The sequence below is a fragment of the Oncorhynchus clarkii genome, chromosome 32, assembly GCF_045791955.1.
Source record: "Oncorhynchus clarkii lewisi isolate Uvic-CL-2024 chromosome 32, UVic_Ocla_1.0, whole genome shotgun sequence".
NCBI lineage: Eukaryota > Metazoa > Chordata > Actinopteri > Salmoniformes > Salmonidae > Oncorhynchus > Oncorhynchus clarkii.
The window spans coordinates 17,232,082-17,255,707 of NC_092178.1; the positions used below are offsets into that span (position 1 = coordinate 17,232,082).

At 43.0% G+C, this 23,626-nt stretch overlaps 1 protein-coding gene across 1 annotated transcript in view; it reads left to right on the top strand.

Annotated features, from left to right (window-relative positions):
- Positions 1-23,626, top strand: part of LOC139392373 (gamma-aminobutyric acid type B receptor subunit 2-like) — a 354,915-nt gene that overhangs the window by 187,666 nt on the left and 143,623 nt on the right. The window contains exons 5-10 of the mRNA XM_071140323.1: positions 9,004-9,069; positions 9,368-9,556; positions 10,076-10,318; positions 18,834-18,894; positions 22,227-22,307; positions 23,352-23,502. Coding sequence (XP_070996424.1) covers positions 9,004-9,069; positions 9,368-9,556; positions 10,076-10,318; positions 18,834-18,894; positions 22,227-22,307; positions 23,352-23,502 — 791 coding nt within the window. The remainder of the gene's footprint in view (positions 1-9,003; positions 9,070-9,367; positions 9,557-10,075; positions 10,319-18,833; positions 18,895-22,226; positions 22,308-23,351; positions 23,503-23,626) is intronic.

Below are 23,626 nucleotides of genomic sequence, written 5' to 3' on the forward strand. Positions count from 1 at the left end.
CACTCTGACAGCGCTCCAGAGTTCCTCTGTGGAGATGGGAGAACCTTCTAGAAGAACAACCATCTCTGCAGCACTCCACCAACCAGGCTTCATGGTAGAGTTGCCAGACGGAAACCACTCAGTAAAAGGCACATGACAGCCTGCTTGGAGTTTGTCAAAAGGCACCTAAAGACTATCAGACCATGAGAAACATGATTCTCTGGTCTGATGAAACCAAAATGAAACTCTTTGGCCTGAATGCTAAGCGTCACGTCTGGAGGAAACCTGGCATCATCCCTATGGTGAAGCATGGTGGTGACAGCATCATGCTGTGGGAATGTTTTTCAGCAGCAGGGGCTGCAAGACTAGTCAGTATCGAGGGAAAGATGAACAGAGCAAAGTACAGAAAGTTCCTTGATGAAAACCTGCTCCAAAGCGCTCAGGACCTCAGACTGGGGTGAAGGTTCACCTTCCAACAGGACAACGACCCTAAGCACACAGTCAAGACAAAAAAGCTGTGCCGTGACGCTCCCCGTCTAACCTGACAGAGCTTGAGAGGATCTGCAGAGAAGAATGGGAGAAACTCCCCAAATACAGGTGTGCCAAGCTTGTAGCATCATACCCAAGAAGATGAGGCTGTGATCGATCACTGTCAAAGGGGCTTCAACAAAGTGCTGAGTAAGGGGTCTGAATACTTATTTCAGTGTTTTATTTTGTAATAAATTTGCAAACATTTATTAAAACCTGTTTTTACTTAGTCATTATGGGGTATTGTGTGTAGGTTGATGAGAAAAAAAGAATGTAATCAGTTTTAGAATAAGGTTGTAACTTAACTAAATGTGTAAAAAGTCAAGGTGTCTGAATACTCTCCGAATAAGTTGTATATGTGTATTTGTTGCACTTCAGAGTCACCATGCTGTACCATAAACAAACAACACTAACCTTGTTTGCTTGGCTGGCAATAAAGTGTCTTGTATCTATTGACTGTGCAGGTTTTTGTTACACGCCAGCACTAACACACCAGATGAAGCTGGCCACGGTCCAGACTTAAGACCACAGTCAGTCGGTTGTTTGAAACTGGTGTTTTAGTGTTCAACTGGAACAAAGACTTGCATGTGCCAATAGCTCTCCAGGAATGGAGTTTGTGAACGGCGCGTTAGACAATGTCCATTATTAGATCTAGTAATGTGTGCCCTTGCCATGAAGTAATCATCAAAGCTAGACTGTGGTGCTGTAATGGTCGAAATACGACAGTGTCAGTCTATAAATCTGATATACAGTATGTGTACATTCTCATAAACAGACCTTGTTTATTTCATTCAGGCTGTGACCCAAATGGCATCCTATGTGTCCTGGTCAAAAGTAGTGCACTATACAGGGAATAGGCAGCCACAGTCTTTAGTAAAGCCATGTCACCATACCTAGTGTTTTTTTACACAGCCTCATTGTGTTTTTAAATACAATCAAGAGTAAAGTTACTAACATCATCGCCAGCATGGAATAAGCAAATGTCTGGCAAGCTGTTGCCATTGGTTAATACATACTGTACTCTAACCACCTGATCTGAAAGTCAAACAAAATAGCCATAACAAAACTCCATCCCAGAGACCACCAGGACCCAAACAGAACAACCTTAACCTCTCTGGGATATGTGGGACGGTAGCATCCCACCTCGCCAACAGCCAGTGAAAGTGCAGGGCGCCAAATTCAAAACATCAAAAATCTCATAATTAAAATTCCTCAAGCATACAAGTATTTTACACCATTTTAAAGATACAATTCTCGTTAATCCAGCGACAGTGTCTGATTAAAAAAAATATTTACAGCGAAAGCACCACAAATGATTATGTTAGGTCACCACCAACTCACTGTCACGTTCTGACCTTTATTCCTTTGTTTTGTCTTTATTTAGTATGGTCAGGGCGTGAGTTGGGGTGGGCAGTTTATGTTATGTTGGGGTGGGCAGTCTATGTTAGTTTTTCTATATTTTCTATTTCTGTGTTTGGCCTGATATGGTTCTCAATCAGAGGCAGCTGTCTATCATTGTCCCTAATTGAGAACCATATTTAGGTAGCCTGTTTTCCTTTGTGTTTTGTGGGTGGTTGTTTTCAGTCTTTGTGTGTTTGCACCAGACAGAACTGTTTCGGTTGTTTCTTTGTTGTTTTTGTTATTCAGTGTTCAGTTTTGAGTATTATTAAAAACCATGAACACTTACCACGCTGCACCTTGGTCCTCACCTTCTTCCACCGACGACAGCCGTTACACTCACAGAAAAACACAAATAGAGGAGAGAGAGGAGTCACAAAAAGCACAAATAGAGATAAAATTCATCACTAACCTTTGATGATCTTCATCAGATGACACTCATAGGACTTCATGTTACACAATACATAGATGTTTTGTTCGATAAAGTGCATATTTATATAAAAAAAAAATCTCATTGGCGCGTTACGTTCAGTAGTTCTAAAACATGTGGTGATTTTGCAGAGAGCCACATCAATTTACAGAAATACTCATCATAAATGTTGATGAAAATACAAGTGTTATACATGGAATTAGAGATATACTTCTCCTTAATGCAACCGCTGTGTCAGATTTCAAAAGACCTTTACGGAAAAAGCAAACCATGCAATAATCTGAGTACAGCGTTCAGACAACAAAGCAGCCAAAAAGATATCCGCCATATTGTGTAGTCAACATTAGTCAGAAATAGCATTATAAATATTCACTTACCTTTGATCTTCATCTGAATGCACTCCCAGGAATCCCAGTTCCACAATAAATGTTTGATTTGTTCGATAAAGTTCATAATTTATGTCCAAATAGCTTCTTTTGTTAGGGCGTTTGGTAAACAAATCCAAACGCGCATTCAGGTCCAGCTGAACGTCGGACGAAAAGTTCAAAAAGTTCCGTTACAGCCCGTAGAAACTTGTCAGAATAAGTATAGAATCAATCTTTAGGATGTTTTTATCATAAATCTTCAATAATGTTCCAACCGGAGAATTCCTATGTCTGTAGAAAAGCAATTGAACGAGAGCTAACTCTCTCGTGACCGCGCGTCACGAGCCTGTGGCACTCTGCCAGACACCTCGCTCAATCCCCTCTCATTCAGCCCCCCTTCATAGTAGAAGCCTCAAACAAAGTTCTAAAGACTGTTGACATCTAGTGGAAGCCTTGTGAAGTGCAATATGATGGCAAAGAGTTGAAAACCTACAAACCTCAGATTTCCCATTTCCTGGTTGGATTTTTCTCAGGTTTTTGCCTGCCATATGAGTTATGTTATACTCACAGACATCATTCAAACAGTTTTAGAAACTTCAGAGTGTTTTCTATCCAATACTACTAATACTATGCATATATTAGAATCTGGGACATAGTAGCAGGCAGTTTACTCTGGGCACATTCATCCAAGCTACTCAATACTGCCCCCCTGTCACCAAGAAGTTAAAGTACAGTAGCTACGTGTAACAGTTCCACCTGCAACTAGCACCACACGTCAATTACAAACCCGTATTGAGAATTGTCACTCTGAAACTTGGAGACCTCTAGTCGGGGGCCCATTTTTCACATCATGGAACCAAATACAGTATGAAGCCCAATTTTCCACTGGGTCCAGGAACAGAGCATGGTGAATGGTGCCAGGTCTCTCTGTGCTGGAATTGTCCATCTCCACTTCCCTAACAGCTGGAGTCATTTTGGTTAAGTGCATTCCTCCAGGGAACAGCGGCACCATTCAGGCCCAGGAGGACCAGAGCCCTGCGAGAACCAGGTTCAACCCGAGCCAAAGGGGTTCTGAAAAGGAAAAATGGCTTCAAAGCAGAGTGGTCCACACAAAAGCTCCAACTATTCTGCTTGCTCCCAGCATGCACTCTGGCTCTGAGTACAGTCCCATGCAACATTGTAGGTATTGTGGGGCAGAGTGGCCCCCTACAGTCGATTAACGCACCCGTGCTTCAATCTAATTAACATATACTGAAAAACTGGAAGTGTTTTAATTAAATGCAACATGAAACTATTTCAAAGATTTGATCTGATCTGAGTTACAGTTCATATAAGAAAATCGATAAATTTAAATAAATTGCCCAAAAGGCCTTAATCTATGGATTTCACATGACTAGGCAGGGGTGCAGCCGTTGAGGGGACTTGGAGGGCATAGGCCCACCCACTTGGCCACCAGTTGGGAGACCCTATGCCCTCCAAAAAAGCTGCAGAAACAACACACATAGGGGTGTGTGTGTATGTGTGTGTGTTTGTGTCTGAGTGTCCTCAACTTCCAGCAGGCAGCCAAGTTTGCTTTCACTCAGTCAGAATGTATGTTAGTTTCATATTTTTCCCCTAACCTTGGCCCACTTGTTAGATATTTTGCACATTGATAGCTTGATAGCAAACCGCCCTTACGGTGTGATTAATTATAGTAGGTGGCAGCAGCAATCTAAATGATCAGACCAAGAACATATGAGGATGAGTGATCGGGTGAAATTATGAAGTGAGTGGATGGAGAAATACAGCTTCACTCTATCCAATCAGAGAAGCAGGATCAACGTACAGCCCACACTTCTCTTAACAGACAGGCAAACTAGCCAGTTTGTTATTTAGACCAGGCACACGACTGACTCAAAGACAGTACAGTATGGTTTAGAAACTCTGACTGAGTGACATTTTCGGTTGTTTTACTTCACAGAAATGTATGGACTTTTACAGTTGAAGTTAAGTAATTTCACTGATGGCAAAATCATTTATGTTAAGGAAGAAATGTATAAATTGTTTTTGTCACAGCAATTATGGACTCTCGGGAAGATTATTTCACTATGGCGCAAAGGCAAATGAAAGGTTTTTGTCCCAATTTCTGTCCCATATAGTAGCCACCCTCTACCTACATTTCAGTCAACCATTGGAAAATGCATAGCGGGCAACATCGAAAATGCTTTGGCCTGTAAAGCCACGAGATCTATACAAATGTTATAAAGCACCCATAGCATGTCACAATGATAGCGGGCCAATCGATGATATATCAATGTTCTATATTTCAGAGAAAGTCTATGATTGTTTATTGCATTACTTGACAGATATTGACCATGGTCACTAGACAATCTATGCTTTTTCACTAAATTAACAGTGTAATGTAATGTATTGTTGGCAATGGAAAAGACCATTCACTGTTGCTATGGTTCAAGCTGGATAGAAATCCTTCATCAGTCAAAACTGACCTTTTCTAGACTTGATGCCTGTGGCTTAAGTTGCATCCTAAATGGCACCCTATTCCCTTCTGTACATAGTGCACTACATTTGACCGGGGCCCATAGGGAATAGGGGGAAATTTGAGATACAGCTTGAGTCTTGCTCTGAGCAGTGTTTTGATAGACTTGTATAGTCCGGCACCTGAGTCAAGCTTCACTTTCAGTCATGGCCTTCCTGTTTCAAGATGAATCGAATGGTTTGTGTGTGATTGTATGGGTTGGGGCAGTCTATGCAGTGCACCACCAACACAGAGTAGTGACAGATTGCTCTTCTCGGATGGAGACCCGGGAACCTCCAATGCTCCTACAGAAGAGCTGGTAAATGATTTACTAACCTAATCAGCTAGCATGTGCTCTCAATTCAATGCAGATCTCTCCTTCTGGCACAGTGGATAGGAAACAATTCTCACTGTTGACAGTAATGGCTGAGTTGTTATTGATGGACAGTTGCTGCCTTTAATATTTCTGCCTGTTTGCCTGACCTCTGCCCTTTAGCCAGCCAAGAAACACCCCAACTGCATCCTAAATGGCACCCTATTCCCTTTATAGTGCACTACTTTTGATCAGAGCCCTATGGTCATGGTTGAAAGTAGTGCCCTATTATTAAGGAAATAGGGTGCCATTTGGGACGAAGCACACCACCCACATCAGCAGGCCAGTTCCCTGTTGTCCTTACACATCACTGATGAGGTGAAAATCACACTGATGTGATAATCTTCAAATGACTGGTTGGAATTGAATAATAACAAATAAGTCATTTAATCACAATCAATTTTCCTGCGCGGTTTGTAAGTTTGTAAATTCCACTTTAAATTGTCAGAAGTTATTCATCTTAACTCAAAATGCATCAAAACCTACACAAATGTTCATTATTTATAATCTACGTAACAATTCACATTTCCTTTTGCTGCAGGATTATTTTCCCTCTGTGAGAAACTGGTCAAATTAAGATTGTACATCTTTAAAGTGCCTATATCACATGTTTAATTTCAATACACAATCAAATACTCACACTACAACAGCTATTACTTTTGTTTAGGAATACTTAATGTGGTGATATTTGCATAGAATATGTATATTATGCAACATGCAGTATTGTGATATAACTGCTGCTAATGATTAGATTATCTTGTAGCCAATCATTTCTCTTTCACTTGTAGTGGAAGACTGACATGTCTTTAGCTGGTTGTAGTGGAAGACTGACACATCTCTTTAGCTGGTTGTAGTGGAAGACTGACACATCTCTTTAGCTGGTTGTAGTGGAAGACTGACACATCTCTTTAGCTGGTTGTAGAGGAAGACTGACACATCTCTTTAGCTGGTTGTAGAGGAAGACTGACACATCTCTTTAGCTGCTTGTGGAGGAAGACTGACACATCTCTTTAGCTGGTTGTAGAGGAAGACTGACACATCTCTTTAGCTGGTTGTAGTGGAAGACTGACACATCTCTTTAGCTGGTTGTAGTGGAAGACTGACACATCTCTTTAGCTGGTTGTAGTGGAAGACTGACATGTCTTTAGCTGGTTGTAGAGGAAGACTGACACATCTCTTTAGCTGGTTGTAGTGGAAGACTGACACATCTCTTTAGCTGGTTGTAGTGGAAGACTGACACATCTCTTTAGCTGGTTGTAGTGGAAGACTGACACATCTCTTTAGCTGGTTGTAGAGGAAGACTGACACATCTCTTTAGCTGGTTGTAGAGGAAGACTGACACATCTCTTTAGCTGCTTGTAGAGGAAGACTGACACATCTCTTTAGCTGGTTGTAGAGGAAGACTGACACATCTCTTTAGCTGGTTGTAGAGGAAGACTGACAAATCTCTTTAGCTGGTTGTAGTGGAAGACTGACACATCTCTTTAGCTGGTTGTGGAGGAAGACTGACACATCTCTTTAGCTGGTTGTAGACTGACACATCTCTTTAGCTGGTTGTAGTGGAAGACTGACACATCTCTTTAGCTGGTTGTGGAGGAAGACTGACACATCTCTTTAGCTGGTTGTAGAGGAAGACTGACACATCTCTTTAGCTGGTTGTAGTGGAAGACTGACTCATCTCTTTAGCTGGTTGTAGTGGAAGACTGACACATCTCTTTAGCTGGTTGTAGTGGAAGACTGACACATCTCTTTAGCTGGTTGTAGTGGAAGACTTACACATCTCTTTAGCTGGTTGTAGTGGAAGACTGACATGTCTTTAGCTGGTTGTATAGGAAGACTGACACATCTCTTTAGCTGGTTGTAGTGGAAGACTGACACATCTCTTTAGCTGGTTGTAGTGGAAGACTGACACATCTCTTTAGCTGGTTGTAGTGGAAGACTGACACATCTCTTTAGCTGGTTGTAGTGCAAGACTGACTCATCTCTTTAGCTGGTTGTAGTGGAAGACTGACACATCTCTTTAGCTGGTTGTAGTGGAACACATCTCTTTAGCTGGTTGTAGGTGAAGACTGACACATCTCTTTAGCTGGTTGTAGTGGAAGACTGACATGTCTTTAGCTGGTTGTAGTGGAAGACTGACACATCTCTTTAGCTGGTTGTAGGTGTAGACTGACACATCTCTTTAGCTGGTTGTAGTGGAAGACTGACATGTCTTTACTGGTTGTACATCTCTTTAGCTGGTTGTAGGTGAAGACTGACACATCTCTTTAGCTGGTTGTAGTGGAAGACTGACACATCTCTTTAGCTGGTTGTAGTGGAAGACTGACATGAGCTGGTTGTACACACATCTCTTTAGCTGGTTGTAGTGGAAGACTTGTGGTTGTAGTGGACGACTGACACATCTCTTTAGCTGGTTGTAGAGGAAGACTGACACATCTCTTTAGCTGGTTGTGGAGGAAGACTGACACATCTCTTTAGCTGGTTGTAGTGGAAGACTGACACATCTCTTTAGCTGGTTGTAGTGAAAGACTGACACATCTCTTTAGCTGCTTGTAGTGGACGACTGACACATCTCTTTAGCTGGTTTTAGAGGAAGACTGACACATCTCTTTAGCTGGTTGTGGAGGAAGACTGACACATCTCTTTAGCTGGTTGTAGTGGAAGACTGACACATCTCTTTAGCTGGTTGTGGAGGAAGACTGCCACATCTCTTTAGCTGGTTGTAGTGGAAGACTGACTCATCTCTTTAGCTGGTTGTAGTGGAAGACTGACACATCTCTTTAGCTGGTTGTAGGTGAAGACTGACACATCTCTTTAGCTGGTTGTGGAGGAAGACTGACACATCTCTTTAGCTGGTTGTAGTGGAAGACTGACACATCTCTTTAGCTGGTTGTGGAGGAAGACTGACACATCTCTTTAGCTGGTTGTAGAGGAAGACTGACACATCTCTTTAGCTGGTTGTAGAGGAAGACTAACACATCTCTTTAGCTGGTTGTAGTGGAAGACTGACACATCTCTTTAGCTGGTTGTAGTGGAAGACTGACACATCTCTTTAGCTGGTTGTAGTGGAAGACTGACACATGTCTTTAGCTGGTTGTAGAGGAAGACTGACGCATCTCTTAAGCTGGTTGTAGAGGAAGACTGACATATCTCTTTAGCTGGTTGTAGGTGAAGACTGACACATCTCTTTAGCTGGTTGTAGAGGAAGACTGACACATCTCTTTAGCTGGTTGTAGTGCAAGACTGACTCATCTCTTTAGCTGCTTGTGGAGGAAGACTGACACATCTCTTTAGCTGGTTGTAGTGAAAGACTGACTCATCTCTTTAGCTGGTTGTAGTGGTAGACTGACACATTTCTTTAGCCGCTTATAGTAGAAGACTGACACATCTCCTGTTTGTTATGTTATCTCTATAGGATAATGATGTGAGGATTATAATCGGACAGTTTGATGAGAATCTGGCCTCCAAAGTATTCTGCTGTGTGAGTATTGTTCTACACACACACACACACACACACACACACACACACACACACACACACACACACACACACACACACACACACACACACACACACACACACACACACACACACACACACACATCAAGTTGTCATGGTGCTGCAGATGTGTGGTGTGATATCCATAATGAGCTTCAGTAAAAGCTGAAAGCCCATTTATATTGACATTATTGACTGGTATTGAAGGTGTGTTCTTGTGTGTGGTGTGTGTTTATGTCAACATGCCTGTGTGCGTACTAACTGAACATCCCTCCCCCAGGCGTACAACCTGAACATGTATGGTAGTAAGTACCAGTGGATCATACCAGGCTGGTACCAGGGGAACTGGTGGGAGCAAGCCAACTCCACCAACTGCACCACCAGGAAGCTGCTGACCGCTATGGAGGGATACATTGCTGTGGACTTTGAACCGCTCAGCGCCAAACAGGTCAAGGGCATCTCTGGAAGGGTGAGCGTTCCATTGAACATGCTTTTTAGTCTACGTCTGCGTCCAAAATGGCACCCTGCTTTCCTTTTATAGTGTGCTACTTTTGACCAGGTCCATAGTGCTCTGGTCAAAAGTAATGCACTATGTAGGGGATAGGGTGCCATTAGGGACACAGCCCTATCTAAACTCTTTCCCTACATTCAGACAACTAAGAAGTAGGATATTGATTAATTGAATATCCCCTCTTTCCCCCTAGATTGACACCTTAGAAGTAGGATGTTGATTAAATGACTATCCTCTCTCTCTCTACATCCAGACACCTAAGGAGTAGGATGTTGATTAAATGACTATCCTCTCTCTCTCTACATCCAGACACCTTAGAAGTAGGATGTTGATTAAATGACTATCCTCTCTCTCTCTACATCCAGACACCTAAGGAGTAGGATGTTGATTAAATGACTATCCTCTCTCTCTCTACATCCAGACACCTTAGAAGTAGGATGTTGATTAAATGACTATCCTCTCTCTCTCTACATCCAGACACCTAAAGAGTACGAGAGGGAGTACAGTAAAGAGCTGCAGCAGAAGGGGGTGGAGCCCTCGAAGTACCACGGCTTCGCCTACGACGGGATCTGGGTGATAGCGAAGACCCTGACCCGCGTCATGGATTTACTGCAGCACAAGGAGAGGCAGGACATGTACCACAACTTCACCGTGGACGACCGGGAGGTGGGCAGGCTGGTGCTGGACGTCATGAACGAAACCAACTTCTATGGCGTCACGGTGAGTCAATGGACTTTTCCTGATATAAGAGTGTACTTGGACATTAATCTGCCTCACGTTACAGAAACAGTTGATAGACTAGTGTCCTGTCTAGAGGGTGAATTTAATCATTAATCTGCCTCACGTTACAGAAACAGGAGATAGACTAGTGTCCTGTCTAGAGGGTGAATTTAATCATTAATCTGCCTCACGTTACAGAAACAGGAGATAGACTAGTGTCCTGTCTAGAGGGTGAATTTAATCATTCATCTGCCTCACATTACAGAAACAGGAGATAGACTCTTGGTTTGTAAAGGCCATTCTGCCTCATGTTACAGAAACAGGAGATAGACTCCTGGTTTGTATAGGCCATTCTGCCTCACATTACAGAAACAGGAGATAGACTCCTGGTTTGTATAGGCCATTCTGCCTCACATTACAGAAACAGGAGATAGACTCCTGGTTTGTATAGGCCATTCTGCCTGGGACATGACTTGCTTTGACATAAGGAAGGGTAATGGTGATTCATTAGGGAACATTTGTTATTTATATTATAATGAATAACAAAAATATAATACACTGAGTATACCAAACATTAGGAACACCTTCCTAATATTGAGTTGCACCCCCCCTTTGCCCTCAGAACAGCCTCAATTCGTCGGGGCATGTCTACAAGGTGTCAAGTGTTCCACAGGGATGCTGGCCCATGTTGACTCCAAATCTTCTCACAGTTGTGTCAAGTTGGCTGGATGTCCTTTGGGGGGTGAACCATTCTTGATACACAAGGGAAAATGTTGAGCGTGAAAAACATCCATCCATGTCTGAGGACGTTGGGAGATGATGTGGAAACCGGCCACTAGGGGCAACAGTGAGCGCTGTTACCTTCAAGTAGGTCTGGTGTTGTGGATGGGGATGGTAGATGGGCGTAAGAATCTGCCTCTGATTCTAAAGGTTGCAAGTTCAAATCCAGCGATAGAAAGTTTTTTTATTTTATTTTTGTTTTAAGCCTATCCCAAACCGTAACCTGTCAGAATTAGACGTGTAGCCATGTTTCTCAAACATCAAAATTCAAATTTGTTCCAAAATGTCAATTTAGAAGGGTTTAAGGTTAAGAAGGGTTTAAGGTTAAGAAGGGTTTAAGTTTAACTCCAAATTCGTAAGGTTAGGCATTCAATCCGAATGGTGACTGTGAGAGCTAGTAGCACAATCCACCACTACTATAACAACCCCCTCTAAACATTTAATAAACACTTTTTTTCAAACTTAAAACCGGTGCGATTCAGGTACCAAATTGTGTTAGAGAAGACGTGTGTGTGTGTGTTTGTGTGTGTGTGTGTGTGCACGCGTGTGTGTTTGTGTGTGCACGCGTGTGTGTGTGTGTGTGTCCACGCGTGTGCGTGTGCAGGATACGGCCACAGGCTGAGAGGGATGGGTAGATAGAGGAATAGAAAAAGGAAAAATCAGAGAGGAAAAAATAAAGAGGGAGAAAGAGGAGGAAATAGAGGGAGAAAGAGGAGGAAATAGAGGGAGAAAGAGGAGGAAATAGAGGGAGAAAGAGGAGGAAATAGAGAGAGAAAGAGGTAATAGAGGGAGAAAAAGGAGGAAATAGAGGGAGAAAGAGGAGGAAATAGAGGGAGAAAGAGGAGGAAATAGAGGGAGAAAGAGGTAATAGAGGGAGAAAAAGGAGGAAATAGAGGGAGAAAGAGGAGGAAATAGAGGGAGAAAGAGGAGGAAATAGAGGGAGAAAGAGGTAATAGAGGGAGAAAAAGGAGGAAATAGAGGGAGAAAGAGGAGGAAAAAGAGGGAGACAGAGGAGGAAATAGAGAGAGAAAGAGGTAATAGAGGGAGAAAGAGGAGAAAGAGGAGGAAAGCGAAGGATAAACAGAGGGAGAAAGAGGAATAGTGAAGGAGAAATAGAGGGAGGAAGAGGAATAGTGAAGGAGAAATAGAGGGAGAAAGAGGAATAGTGAAGGAGAAATAGAGGGAGAAAGAGGAGGAAATAGAGGGAGAAAGAGGAGGAAATAGAGGGAGAAAGAGGAGGAAATAGAGGGAGAAAGAGGAGGAAATAGAGGGAGAAAGAGGAGGAAAGCGAAGGAGAAACAGAGGGAGAAAGAGGAATAGTGAAGGAGAAATAGAGGGAGAAAGAGGAATAGTGAAGGAGAAATAGAGGGAGAAAGAGGAATAGTGAAGGAGAAATAGAGGGAGAAAGAGGAATAGTGAAGGAGAAATAGAGGGAGAAAGAGGAATAGTGAAGGAGAAATAGAGGGAGAAAGAGGAATAGTGAAGGAGAAATAGAGGGAGAAAGAGGAGGAAATAGAGGGAGAAAGAGGAGGAAATAGAGGGAGAAAGAGGTAATAGAGGGAGAAAGAGGAGGAAATAGAGGGAGAAAGAGGAGGAAAGCGAAGGAGAAACAGAGGGAGAAAGAGGAATAGTGAAGGAGAAATAGAGGGAGAAAGAGGAATAGGGAAGGAGAAATAGAGGGAGAAAGAGGAGGTAATAGAGGGAGAAAGAGGAGGAAATAGATGGAGAAAGAGGAGGAAAGCGAAGGAGAAACAGAGGGAGAAAGAGGAATAGTGAAGGAGAAATAGAGGAAGAAAGAGGAATAGTGAAGGAGAAATAGAGGGAGAAAGAGGAATAGTGAAGGAGAAATAGAGGGAGAAAGAGGAATAGTGAAGGAGAAATAGAGGGAGAAAGAGGAATAGTTAAGGAGAAATAGAGGGAGAAAGAGGAATAGTGAATGAGAAATAGAGGGAGAAAGAGGAATAGTGAAGGAGAGCTGGGTGAAGAGGTAGAGCGGAAAAGAGAGAGAGATTGTGTCATAACCAGTATTGAGAGCGGAGAAAAGGTTGACCTCCCTTGGGGCATTACAGTACACCATAGTCCTCCTGAGCCTCTCCGTAACCCCCACCCCACTGTGACCTCTCTCTCCCCCAGTTCCCTCTGCCTCTCTGGGGTGAAGTGGGCTGCCAGTGGGCCAGTCCCTGGAGGCTGCTGGAGAACAGAGGCAGGGAGGATGACATGGATAGGCCAGATAGCCTCTTCTCCCTGGGGGCCCTTCTGCCAGGGTGGCTGCCTGAGCTGCGTGTCTCTGTTTGTGTGCGTGCTTGTCTCCAGGGGATAACATACAGCACCACTATTACCATCTATTCAGAAAGCAGCACAGAAGGCGCACTGTATTGCTGCATTGCATATTCACTGTATTGCATAATGTGATGTCAGCCGCATACCACTCTGCATCCCACTGCTGGCTTTCCTCAGAAGCTAAGCCGGGTTGGTCCTGGTTGGTCCCTGGATGGGAGACCAGATGATGTTGGAAGTAGTGTTGAAGGGCCAGTAGGAGATACTCTTTCCTCTGGTCTAGAAAAATATCCCAATGCCCTGGGGCAGTGATTGGGGACACTGCCCTGTATAGGGTGCCGTCTTTCAGATGGTACGTTAAACGGGTGTCCTGACTCTCTGAGGTTCCAAAAGAGCCCATAGCACTTATTGTAAGAGCAGGGATGTTAACTCCAATGTCCTGGCTAAATTCCCAATCTGGCCCTCAAACCATCACTGCCACCTAGTCATCCCCCTGTAACTATTCCCCAGGTTGTTGCTGTAGATGAGAACGTGGTCTCAAGTCAACTTACCTTGTTCAAAAAAAAAACAGTTTAACAAAAATACCTGAAGTGGTATTTCAAAAATATAATATACCACAGTTGCTCCAGGTCTATAAGAGGCTAATACTCTGGAGTAATGTATTACTCATTTTCCCACCACTATGATTGTTGGTCCTTCTGATAACTGTACAGGGATTACAGTACATGGAACGAGGTTATAAAAAAGCTTGTTATTTGTGTGTATTTAAGTGCCATATCAGATCAGAAAATACCATTGGTTTGTTTATGTGCCTTTATGAAGCGTCAGCATATAGGTGTGTATTTCCATTACAGGGAATCATGATGAACACACACACTATACCCAATACCCCATCGTGGCTCTGTGTTACCACCCACACACACATCACCCATGTCCTACACCCACATGGAGAGCCACCGTCTCACTGCCATAACTTCCCCAGCGTGAACCACAACAAGTGGTACTAGTTTGGCAAGTCAGTTTCACCATTAAAACCAAACTCCTTTCTGTATGTTCACCCTCTCCCTTCCCTTCTAATCCCTACATAGTGAACATAGTGGGGCTTGTGTGTGTGTTTGTGTGTCTGTGTGTGTGTGCGTATGCGTGTATGCCTGTGTGTGTGCACACTGATTGTGTGTGTATGTGTTTCGTGTGCGTGCGCGCGAGTGTGTGTGTGTGTGTGTAAACACTGATTGTGTGTGTTTGTGTCAGGTTAGAACACAGCCATCCACATGGCAGTCTGATGTGTTCTCTGGGTGCGGCCTGCTATTGATCTAGTCTAGTGGCAGCGCAATAGAGGAAGTCAAACATTAGCTCAGAGAAGCCTCCAGGGCTTGGCCGGGGCTGTTAGCAGCACAGATGAACATGTACAGTGGAATTCCTCCTCTTCATCTATTGCCTGGAGGGAAGAGGAAACTGAGGAGACAGGGGTTCTGATCTCAAGTAGTACCCATTGGCCTGTGTAGTGCATTACTTTTTCTATTTGTATTTATTATGGATCCCCATTAGGGGGTCATTTTAAAAACATTACAGTACATTCATATCAGATTTCACAACATTAAGTGTGTGCCCTCAGGCCTCTACTCTACTACCACATATCTAGAACACAAAATCCATGTGTGTATAGTGTTTATGTTATCGTGTGTGTGTATGCATGTGTTCCATAACGTGTATTTGTATCTGTTTTTTAAATCTAATTTTACTGCTGGCATGAGTTACTTGATGTGGAATAGAGTTCCATGTAGTCATGGCTCTATGTAGTACTGTGCGCCTCCCATAGTCTGTTCTGGACTTGGGGACTGTGAAGAGACCTCTTGTGGCATGTCTTGAGGGGTATGCATGGGTGTCCGATGCATTCAACATGTCAATAACTCTCACAAATACAAGTAGTGATTAAGTCAATCTCTCCTCCACTTTGAGCCAGGAGAGAATGACATGCATATTATTAATGTTAGCTCTCTGTGTACATCCAAGGGCCTGCCATGCTGCCCTGTTCTGAGCCAGCCATGCTGCCCTGTTCTGAGCCTGCCATGCTGCCCTGTTCTGAGCCTGCCATGCTGCCCTGTTCTGAGCCAATGGGCTAAACCTCCACCTTTGACATTTCAGATTTTTCTATAAATCTTATAACCGTGTATTGCTACCGCTGTATCATCAAAGGTATTATCTAAGTGGGTTTCAGAGATTGTCAGAATACGAGTGTCACCTGTTACTAGCCAATTTATGATTTTATGAACCTTGTTTCTTAAGCCACACATGTTAATATGGGCTATTTTTAACACTTTTCTGGAATGCTTGGTTGTTTTCTTGCTTTACTGGGAAGCTTAACAGAGGTAAACATGCTCTGGTTATTTTTATTAGTGCAGGATGAGTTGTACACAGTGGACTTCCTAGTAGGGCACACCACCTCAGTGCTAACAGTGTTACACTGGTTCATATGCATATGATTACTGCGTACAATAGCTGTAGGATCAATAGAGGCATTCAGGGCAGTTAGAGGGACATAAATGAGGTTACTAACATTGTGTCTGCCAGCGCCCCTGGTATAATGTGCATTTGTTGAAGCATTATGACAACTCAACGACACGATGGTAGGGATGAAATGAGCTGTGCTTGGGTCATTGATAAGTCATTGTCTCAACACAGCACAGCACAGCACAGCACAGTTCTCAGTACAATATGCTGTGATTATGTGATGAAGAGCTATGCCTTTAGCAAATAAATCTAGAGGGATTGAGACTCCAGTGGCCTGTTCTGCCACTACTGTACCAGTGTATTGGTCTCAGTGTCTCCTGCCTATGGCTGGTGTCACAGCCTGAGGGCAGTGAGTCCTTACAGCCGGACACAGAGAGATGTGTGTGTATGCACGTGTGTGTGTATGCAACCTAATTTCATCACCTCTGGCTGTTGTGCTCCCCCACCAGACCTCCTGGGAACCCCCTCCTTTCACACCTGCAGCCCACAACCAGAACCTCTGTCTGGGAAAAGATGTTCCTTCTTCAGTTAATACCTCTCCTCACCTCCAGAAACAAAGTAGCAGAGTGATACCGCCATCTCACCTCCACAAACGCAGGGATACCACCCTCATCAACAAGGACAGGCTGGGTGTCTGAGTCCCAGAGAGAGCTGTTAGTCTGGGTCAACTCGCTCCCTCCCCCAGCTCAACCAGAGCTCCAGGAGAATGTGGGAGGGACATTTGAACAGAAATAATGACAACTATTAATATTATTTTATTTATCTGCAATTAGTGAAATAGAAATATAATATTTATATTTTAGAAATAAAACACCCAGTATTGATTATGCATACTGACATATATATTTGTTTTCTATATATTTTTGTGGATATTTTTTTGTACCCCGGTCTGTGGAGGAGTTGGGTGCGTTATCACTAGACCACAGGCTCTGCACATAGTTTACTCATATTTCTATAGTAAACACTACTTTCAAGTGCACTTCACTCCCACACACACACGTACTTAACCAGGGCATAATTATACATGACCCTAAGCATGATGGGATGTTTATTGCTTAATAAACTCAGGAAGCACCTGCCTTCAAGATACTGTGTATCCCTCATTTAGGACACGTTTTCTTTATTTTGACAGTTACACGTAGGTAGCACACTCTCTGAGATTACACTTTCAGTCACATCTTAAAGGTCCAATGCCGCCATTTTTATATTAATATCAAATCATTTATGGGTAACAATTAAGTACCTCACTGTAATAGATTTCCAGTCAAATCGGCAAAAATGGCTTTTTAGTAGAACACTATTTCTCAAGCAAGAATTTTGCTAGGATTGTCTGAGTAGGGATGGGAAAACTGAAAAGTAGCTGTTATTGGCAAAGAGGTTTGGAACTCTCTTTCGTATTGGTTTAATAACCAATTTACCGCATGATGATGTCACCATGGAAAGCCGAAACTCCTCCCCCCATGCAAACCTGCTGATTAGAAGGTCCTGTGTAGATTATGTTTTCAACCAGCAACTATCAGGAAATAACACTGATCAAATGTTTTCACACTTTTACAGTGTTAACACTTTTACAGTGTTGGTTTCATCAGCTGTTTCCAATAAGATATAAAATACAGGCAAAATAGAAGTATGACTGCACTGGGCCTTTAAATTCCATACAATAACAGACAACACCATCCAACCACAGTTATCCTGGTCTGTGAAGGCAGTCACTTTAGCTAGCTCTCTTCCTCGCTCACACAGACAGCCACAATCACATATGCCGTACAAAGACAGGGAACCAATCAGAGGGTGGAAACCCGCCCAGCGACTGACTTCAAAGCCTCTGCGTGTTTTTGAGACTAAATTAGTCCTTCAGTCTGTCGCCTTCCTCCCTTCCCATCTCTCTGCCAGTGCTGCTTTAATCAGCTCCATGTTAACTCTCTCTCTCTCTCTCTCTCTCTCTCACTCTCTCTCACTCTCTCTTTCTCTCTCTCTCTCTCTCTCTCTCTCTCTCTCTCTCTCTCTCTCTCTCTCTCTCTCTCTCTCTCTCTCTCTCTCTCTCTCTCTCGTTCACCTGTTTTTTTTTCGTAGCCGCCAATAATCCCAGATCCAGCTAAATGTTTAATTAAGGAGTTCTATGGGCAGATGGCTGGACGAATTAATTGGTCAGTTTTGATGGATAAGGGAGGAAAGGCAATGTGTTAGTTGACAGACCTTTTCCCCCAGAAAATATCTGAATATAATTGATGATTTTATTTGGCCTTGATTGTTGTTTTTTGGAATATCAGTGATGATCTAGGTGGAGTGTCATTAGTATCCAGTTGCTTTCATCAGGGTTGACATCAAAGACATGTCGAGGTTTTAATGGTAGTAGTACCGACTATTGATGTCTGTTCAGTATCCAATGGTGAGATTTCCACTTACAAAATGTTTTTCTAAAAGCCCCTCTAAAGAAGATGTGTGATAGGGCCTTACGGAATCAGACAGGAATCTGACACTCCTTTGATTATAAGGATATCAGGAAATGAATCTGCTGACCAATCATGTTGTTTACCTCATATTAAAAAATATATTTTTTGCAGACTTCTAATCCAATAAGAAGCCCAGTGCCAGACCCCCTCTTTGTCCACACAAATCTGTTAATGTGCCAAGACTTAGTGGCATGTCAAGAAAACAGTGCATCTAAATTCTAATTAAATCAAGCTTCTTTTCATCGTCTGTCTCTACTGCTTCCTCTGCATCTGCTGTTACTCATCATTGTCAATTTAATCAAGGGACTTGATGTACCCTGAAGAGGGTGAACTATTCAGATGGTTTTGCTGGTTAAATAAGGACCAACAATGTTCGGTTTCAACTTGGTAGCTGATATGGACAATGTAAGAATTGCATTGTATTCTGCATCGAGACCTCAGAGGTTTTAATTTCCAAATGTTCTAAAAGTGTTTTGAATTATTTTTCTATCCAGGGCCAAGTCATGTTCAGGAACGGAGAACGGATGGGCACGATCAAATTCACACAGTTTCAAGGTAAGCACATGCTGTAAGATTGTTGCATTGTTGTGATGTTCTGTTGAATTGCTCTACTATTATGAGTGGGTGCTGCGGTTGCTGTCTGGCTGATGATGATGTCCTAGTAATCTAGCGAGTGTTTGTTGACTGCAGGTGAACCAGGGGGTTGCCGGGTGGGATTTTCTACCCAGAAATGTGATCTGTATTTGGGGGATTCTCCCCTGCTCCCCTGGCCCTACCCTCCCTCAGCACCAATATGTTTTTATTAATCCACTCTCCCCCAATCTTATCTACCCCACTGCAGAGGTTCTCCCCGTGGTAGCTTAAATTGTGTGTAACGTGTGTGTGTGTGTGTGTGTGTGTGTGTGTGTGTGTGTGTGTGTGTGTGTGTGTGTGTGTGTGTGTGTGTGTGTGTGTGTGTGTGTGTGTGTGGAATCCCACAGGGCGGACAGTCCTGTTTGCTTGTGGGAGTGATGGAGCTTTTCAATTGGAATGCAACTGGCAGTCATATCATGGATAAGCAAAGAAATGTTATCATCAGTGAACTGGAGAGGGCTTGCTCAATAGTGCTGTGGGAGAAATGTTATCATCAGTGAACTGGAGAGGGTTTGCTCAATAGTGCTGTGGGATAAATGTTATCATCAGTGAACTGGAGAGGGCTTGCTCAATAGTGCTGTGGGAGAAATGTTATCATCAGTGAACTGGAGAGGGCTTGCTCAATAGTGCTGTGGGAGAAATGTTCATCAGTGAACTGGAGAGGGCTTGCTCAATAGTGCTGTGGGATAAATGTTATCATCAGTGAACTGGAGAGGGCTTGCTCAATAGTGCTGTGGGAGAAATGTTATCATCAGTGAACTGGAGAGGGCTTGCTCAATAGTGCTGTGGGAGAAATGTTATCATGAGCACTTAGCCTTAGGCATATCACTCCCCCCTCCTGCCACTCTCCCTCCCCCTTGACACCTATTTGTCTCCTGTTACCTCTCTCTCCTCTCTCTCTCTCTCTCTCTCTCTCTCTCATTGTCTCCTCCCTTGTCCACATCCTCCTCTTTTCCTCTCTCTCCCTCCATTCATATCATGCCCTTATTCCCCCCTCCCTCCCTCCCTCCCTCCCTCCCTCCCTCCCTCCCTCCCTCCCTCCCTCCCTCCCTATCAGGGTAACGACTGTTTGACACGTGAGATCGAGATAGAGGAGGGATTGCCTGGGCTCAATATTTAACCAGGATATGATCCTCTCCTCAGCCCAGTCGTCTGTCCTCACGCAGTGTGGAAGCAGCTCACTGTGGGTTCATTCATTCCCCTTCTGGAGGTTCCGATTGTCAGAGTCTGTCTTTCACCCTCAGCCCCACTCTGTGGTGAAGATAGAGATTTAGGATCGGCTTCCCCTCCCCAATCCTAACTTGAACCATTAGTTGTGGAAAATGCAAACCTGACCCAAGATCAACGTCTAGGGGGCAACTTTACCCGACACCCTCTCAGCCCATCTGCCTACAGATCACATTACACAAAGTCACCTGGGACGCTGCCTTGGGTACTACAGTATATATAGTGAGGAAATAACTGTGACCTTTGACAAAGCAAAATAATGTGCCCAGTGCTATTATATAGTAGCATTTTTAAAAAAAACATTAACTAGTGTACGAAACCCAAGCAAAATACATTCATATTTGAGTCATTTCCTATAGTTTAGTAGCCAGGTGTGATTAAGGTGGTTCCCCCTATGCTTTCAGTTAAGGTTCATTCATTGTTCAATGAATCCCAATTCTATAGCCATATAGACTAGCCTGTTATACCATGATGTCATATAGACTAGCCTATTGTACCATGATGTCATATAGACTAGACTGTTATACCATAATGTCATATAGACTAGCCTATTGTACCATGATGTCATATAGACTAGCCTATTATACCATGATGTCATATAGACTAGCCTATTGTACCATGATGTCATATAGACTAGCCTATTATACCATGATGTCATATAGACGAGTCTGTTATACCATTATGTCATATAGACTAGCCTATTATACCATGATGTCATATAGACTAGCCTATTATACCATGATGTCATATAGACTAGCCTATAATACCATGATGTCATATAGACTAGCCTGTTTTATGATGTCATATAGACTAGGCTGTTATACCATGATGCCATAGAGACTGTGTCTAGAACCTTATTAGGCACTTGGGTCATAAATCTGAATGTGATTTACAGAAATGCACTGATCCTTGATCTGTTTATGCTGTCTTGCCAGCTCTTATGGTCGTCACGCCAAATAGATCCAGGGTTCAGGCTAGTTGTATACATCTGAATCTGATTTACAGGAATGAAGGAGTTAATTGAACAAACAGGCGTGAAATGTAATTTCAGAAGTTGGGTGAAGGGTTTGCCCTAACATAGCAGCTCAGGACCATAGTAGTCACATAACGCTTTTATGCATATTAATTGATATAAATCAAATCAAATTGTATTTATCACATGCGCCGAATACAACAGTGAAATGCTTACTAGAGAGAGAAAACAGAGAGAGAGACAAACAGAGAATGGTCTCCTCTCCCTCCTCCCCAGTGTGTTGTGTGTAAGTTTACCCCTGTTTTATGAGAAAGAGTGATGGAGCTGGTGTTTGTGCCAGGGTCAATGGAAAACCGATATTACACGTGGGACCAATATCAGTCTTTAAGACGGCTCTTGAAGGAAATGGCTGGTTTAAATATCACTCAGGAGAGAGAGGTTTGTGTTATGGCTCGGGATATATCACAATTTAAACTCATTTTACTGTACCTGTGAAAATGTAAATGGATATTGTGTTACAAATGCCAGCGTGCAATTGGTTTTATTTATTGTTGCTTTTATTTTTATGATTGGCTTCTTCACTGGAGACCTAGCTCTCCGGTAATTTGTTTATTCACTAGGAAACAAACGGAAGCAAATGGGCTGAAATAGAGAGGGACTAACCTGAACTTGTCCAATAACAAATGCTAATTTCCGTTGCAAAACATGTTAAATTGCAAAACAGTTTTCTACGTTGTGCACTAATGAATACACCCCAGTATGGTACTGTTGCTGGCCATTGTAACCAAAATGTATCAAAAACATTCACCCAGTGCCTGTACTTTAAATTAGCTTGATTTCCACACTTAGCTAAAACACACATGGCATAAATAAGACGCCACACTGCAGTATTTCTAGAATTGGATTAAGTGCAGTCTTGTCTAATTGAAAGATAGTTATTTTGGCTCAATGTTATGCTCTGCGAGAGCTGTGAAGTGGACTGAGAGTAAGAAGTTGTCTGAGGTGTCCATGCTGTCCTAACTAATGTGTCCGCCTCTGTTTGTGTTCCTAACAGAGGGTCAGGAGGTGAAGGTCGGAGAGTACAACGCTATTGCTGATGTCCTGGACCTTATTAACAACACCATGAGGTTCCAAGGTAGGTAGATCAGACCGTGTGTGTGTGTGTTCACTACACACGTCTCACACACACACACACACACACACACACACACACACACACACACACACACGCGCGCATGCACACGCACACACACACACAATACAGCTCCTCCGTGGGACCCATGGCATCCAGAATGCTCCTCTCAACCAATCATTCTATGTTTAATCATTACCAGACGTTTTATGTATCCACGTTTGCGTGTGTTGACATTCTTTGTCTTTTGTTTGATTCCTGGCGATTACCACAATGACCCCCAATTCCTTCCTCCCTTTTGTCCCATATACACACAATCTGGGACAGTTTCAGCTAAAACAATTGTTTCTATGTCTCAAACCGTCATAAGTAGATCTCAGTAAGTTGAGAAATTGATTGGCACGGGGAGGGCGGATAGAGGAAAGCATAAGCATAAGAAACAGCTGACCACAACGACTAATCTTGTGTGGAGGTACATTTACATTTTTGGATCAATCCTTCTCCTGTAGAAGTGTCCAGTACTTTACATAGAATCAAAGTCACTGGGCAAGTGGACAAACATAAAATCTAAATCATTCTATGTGGATTATAATACATTTCTCAGGCTAAGAACATCACCACTGAGCACAGACGTCAGTTTAACGTCTAGTTTTGATTTACACTTGGTTGAGTTGTCAGCTATTGTGAATTAAACGTAATTTCAGGTTGGGTGAAAACAAAACAAAAATATGTTATATTGATGACTTTTTGCTAATCCGACAGTTTTCCACGTTGATTCAACGTCATCACATATCATTATTTTGTTGAAATGATGTGGAAACAACTCCACAAAAAGGAAAGTAACTTAATTTGGAGGCTCCACTCCTGGAATGATGAGGAAGACATTCACATATTTTTTGGCATCATAGCAGATCCACTGGGCAAAAACTAGTTGAATCAACATTGTTTTTCAATGTTAAATAGGTTACTGATGATGGCTCATTTTGGTTGTCTATCCTTCCCCTGTAAAAGTTATTTTTCTTATTTTCTTCCTCCTCTTAATTCCAGGGGTGGAGCCTCCTAAGGACCGTACGTTTGTGCGTCTGCAGCGTCGCAACATCAACGTACCCCTCTACAGCATCTTGTCTGTTATCACCATCCTGGGCATGCTCATGGCAGGGGCCTTCCTCTTCTTCAACATCAAGAACCGCAACCACAGGTCAGTGGAAGAAGGAAGGGAATGGGGGGGGGGGGGGGGGGGGGTAGAGCTCACAGCAAGGGAGAGCTGTGACACACTGGTCTGGACAGGATTCCGTTGTAAATGCAGTATTAGTGCAGAAATG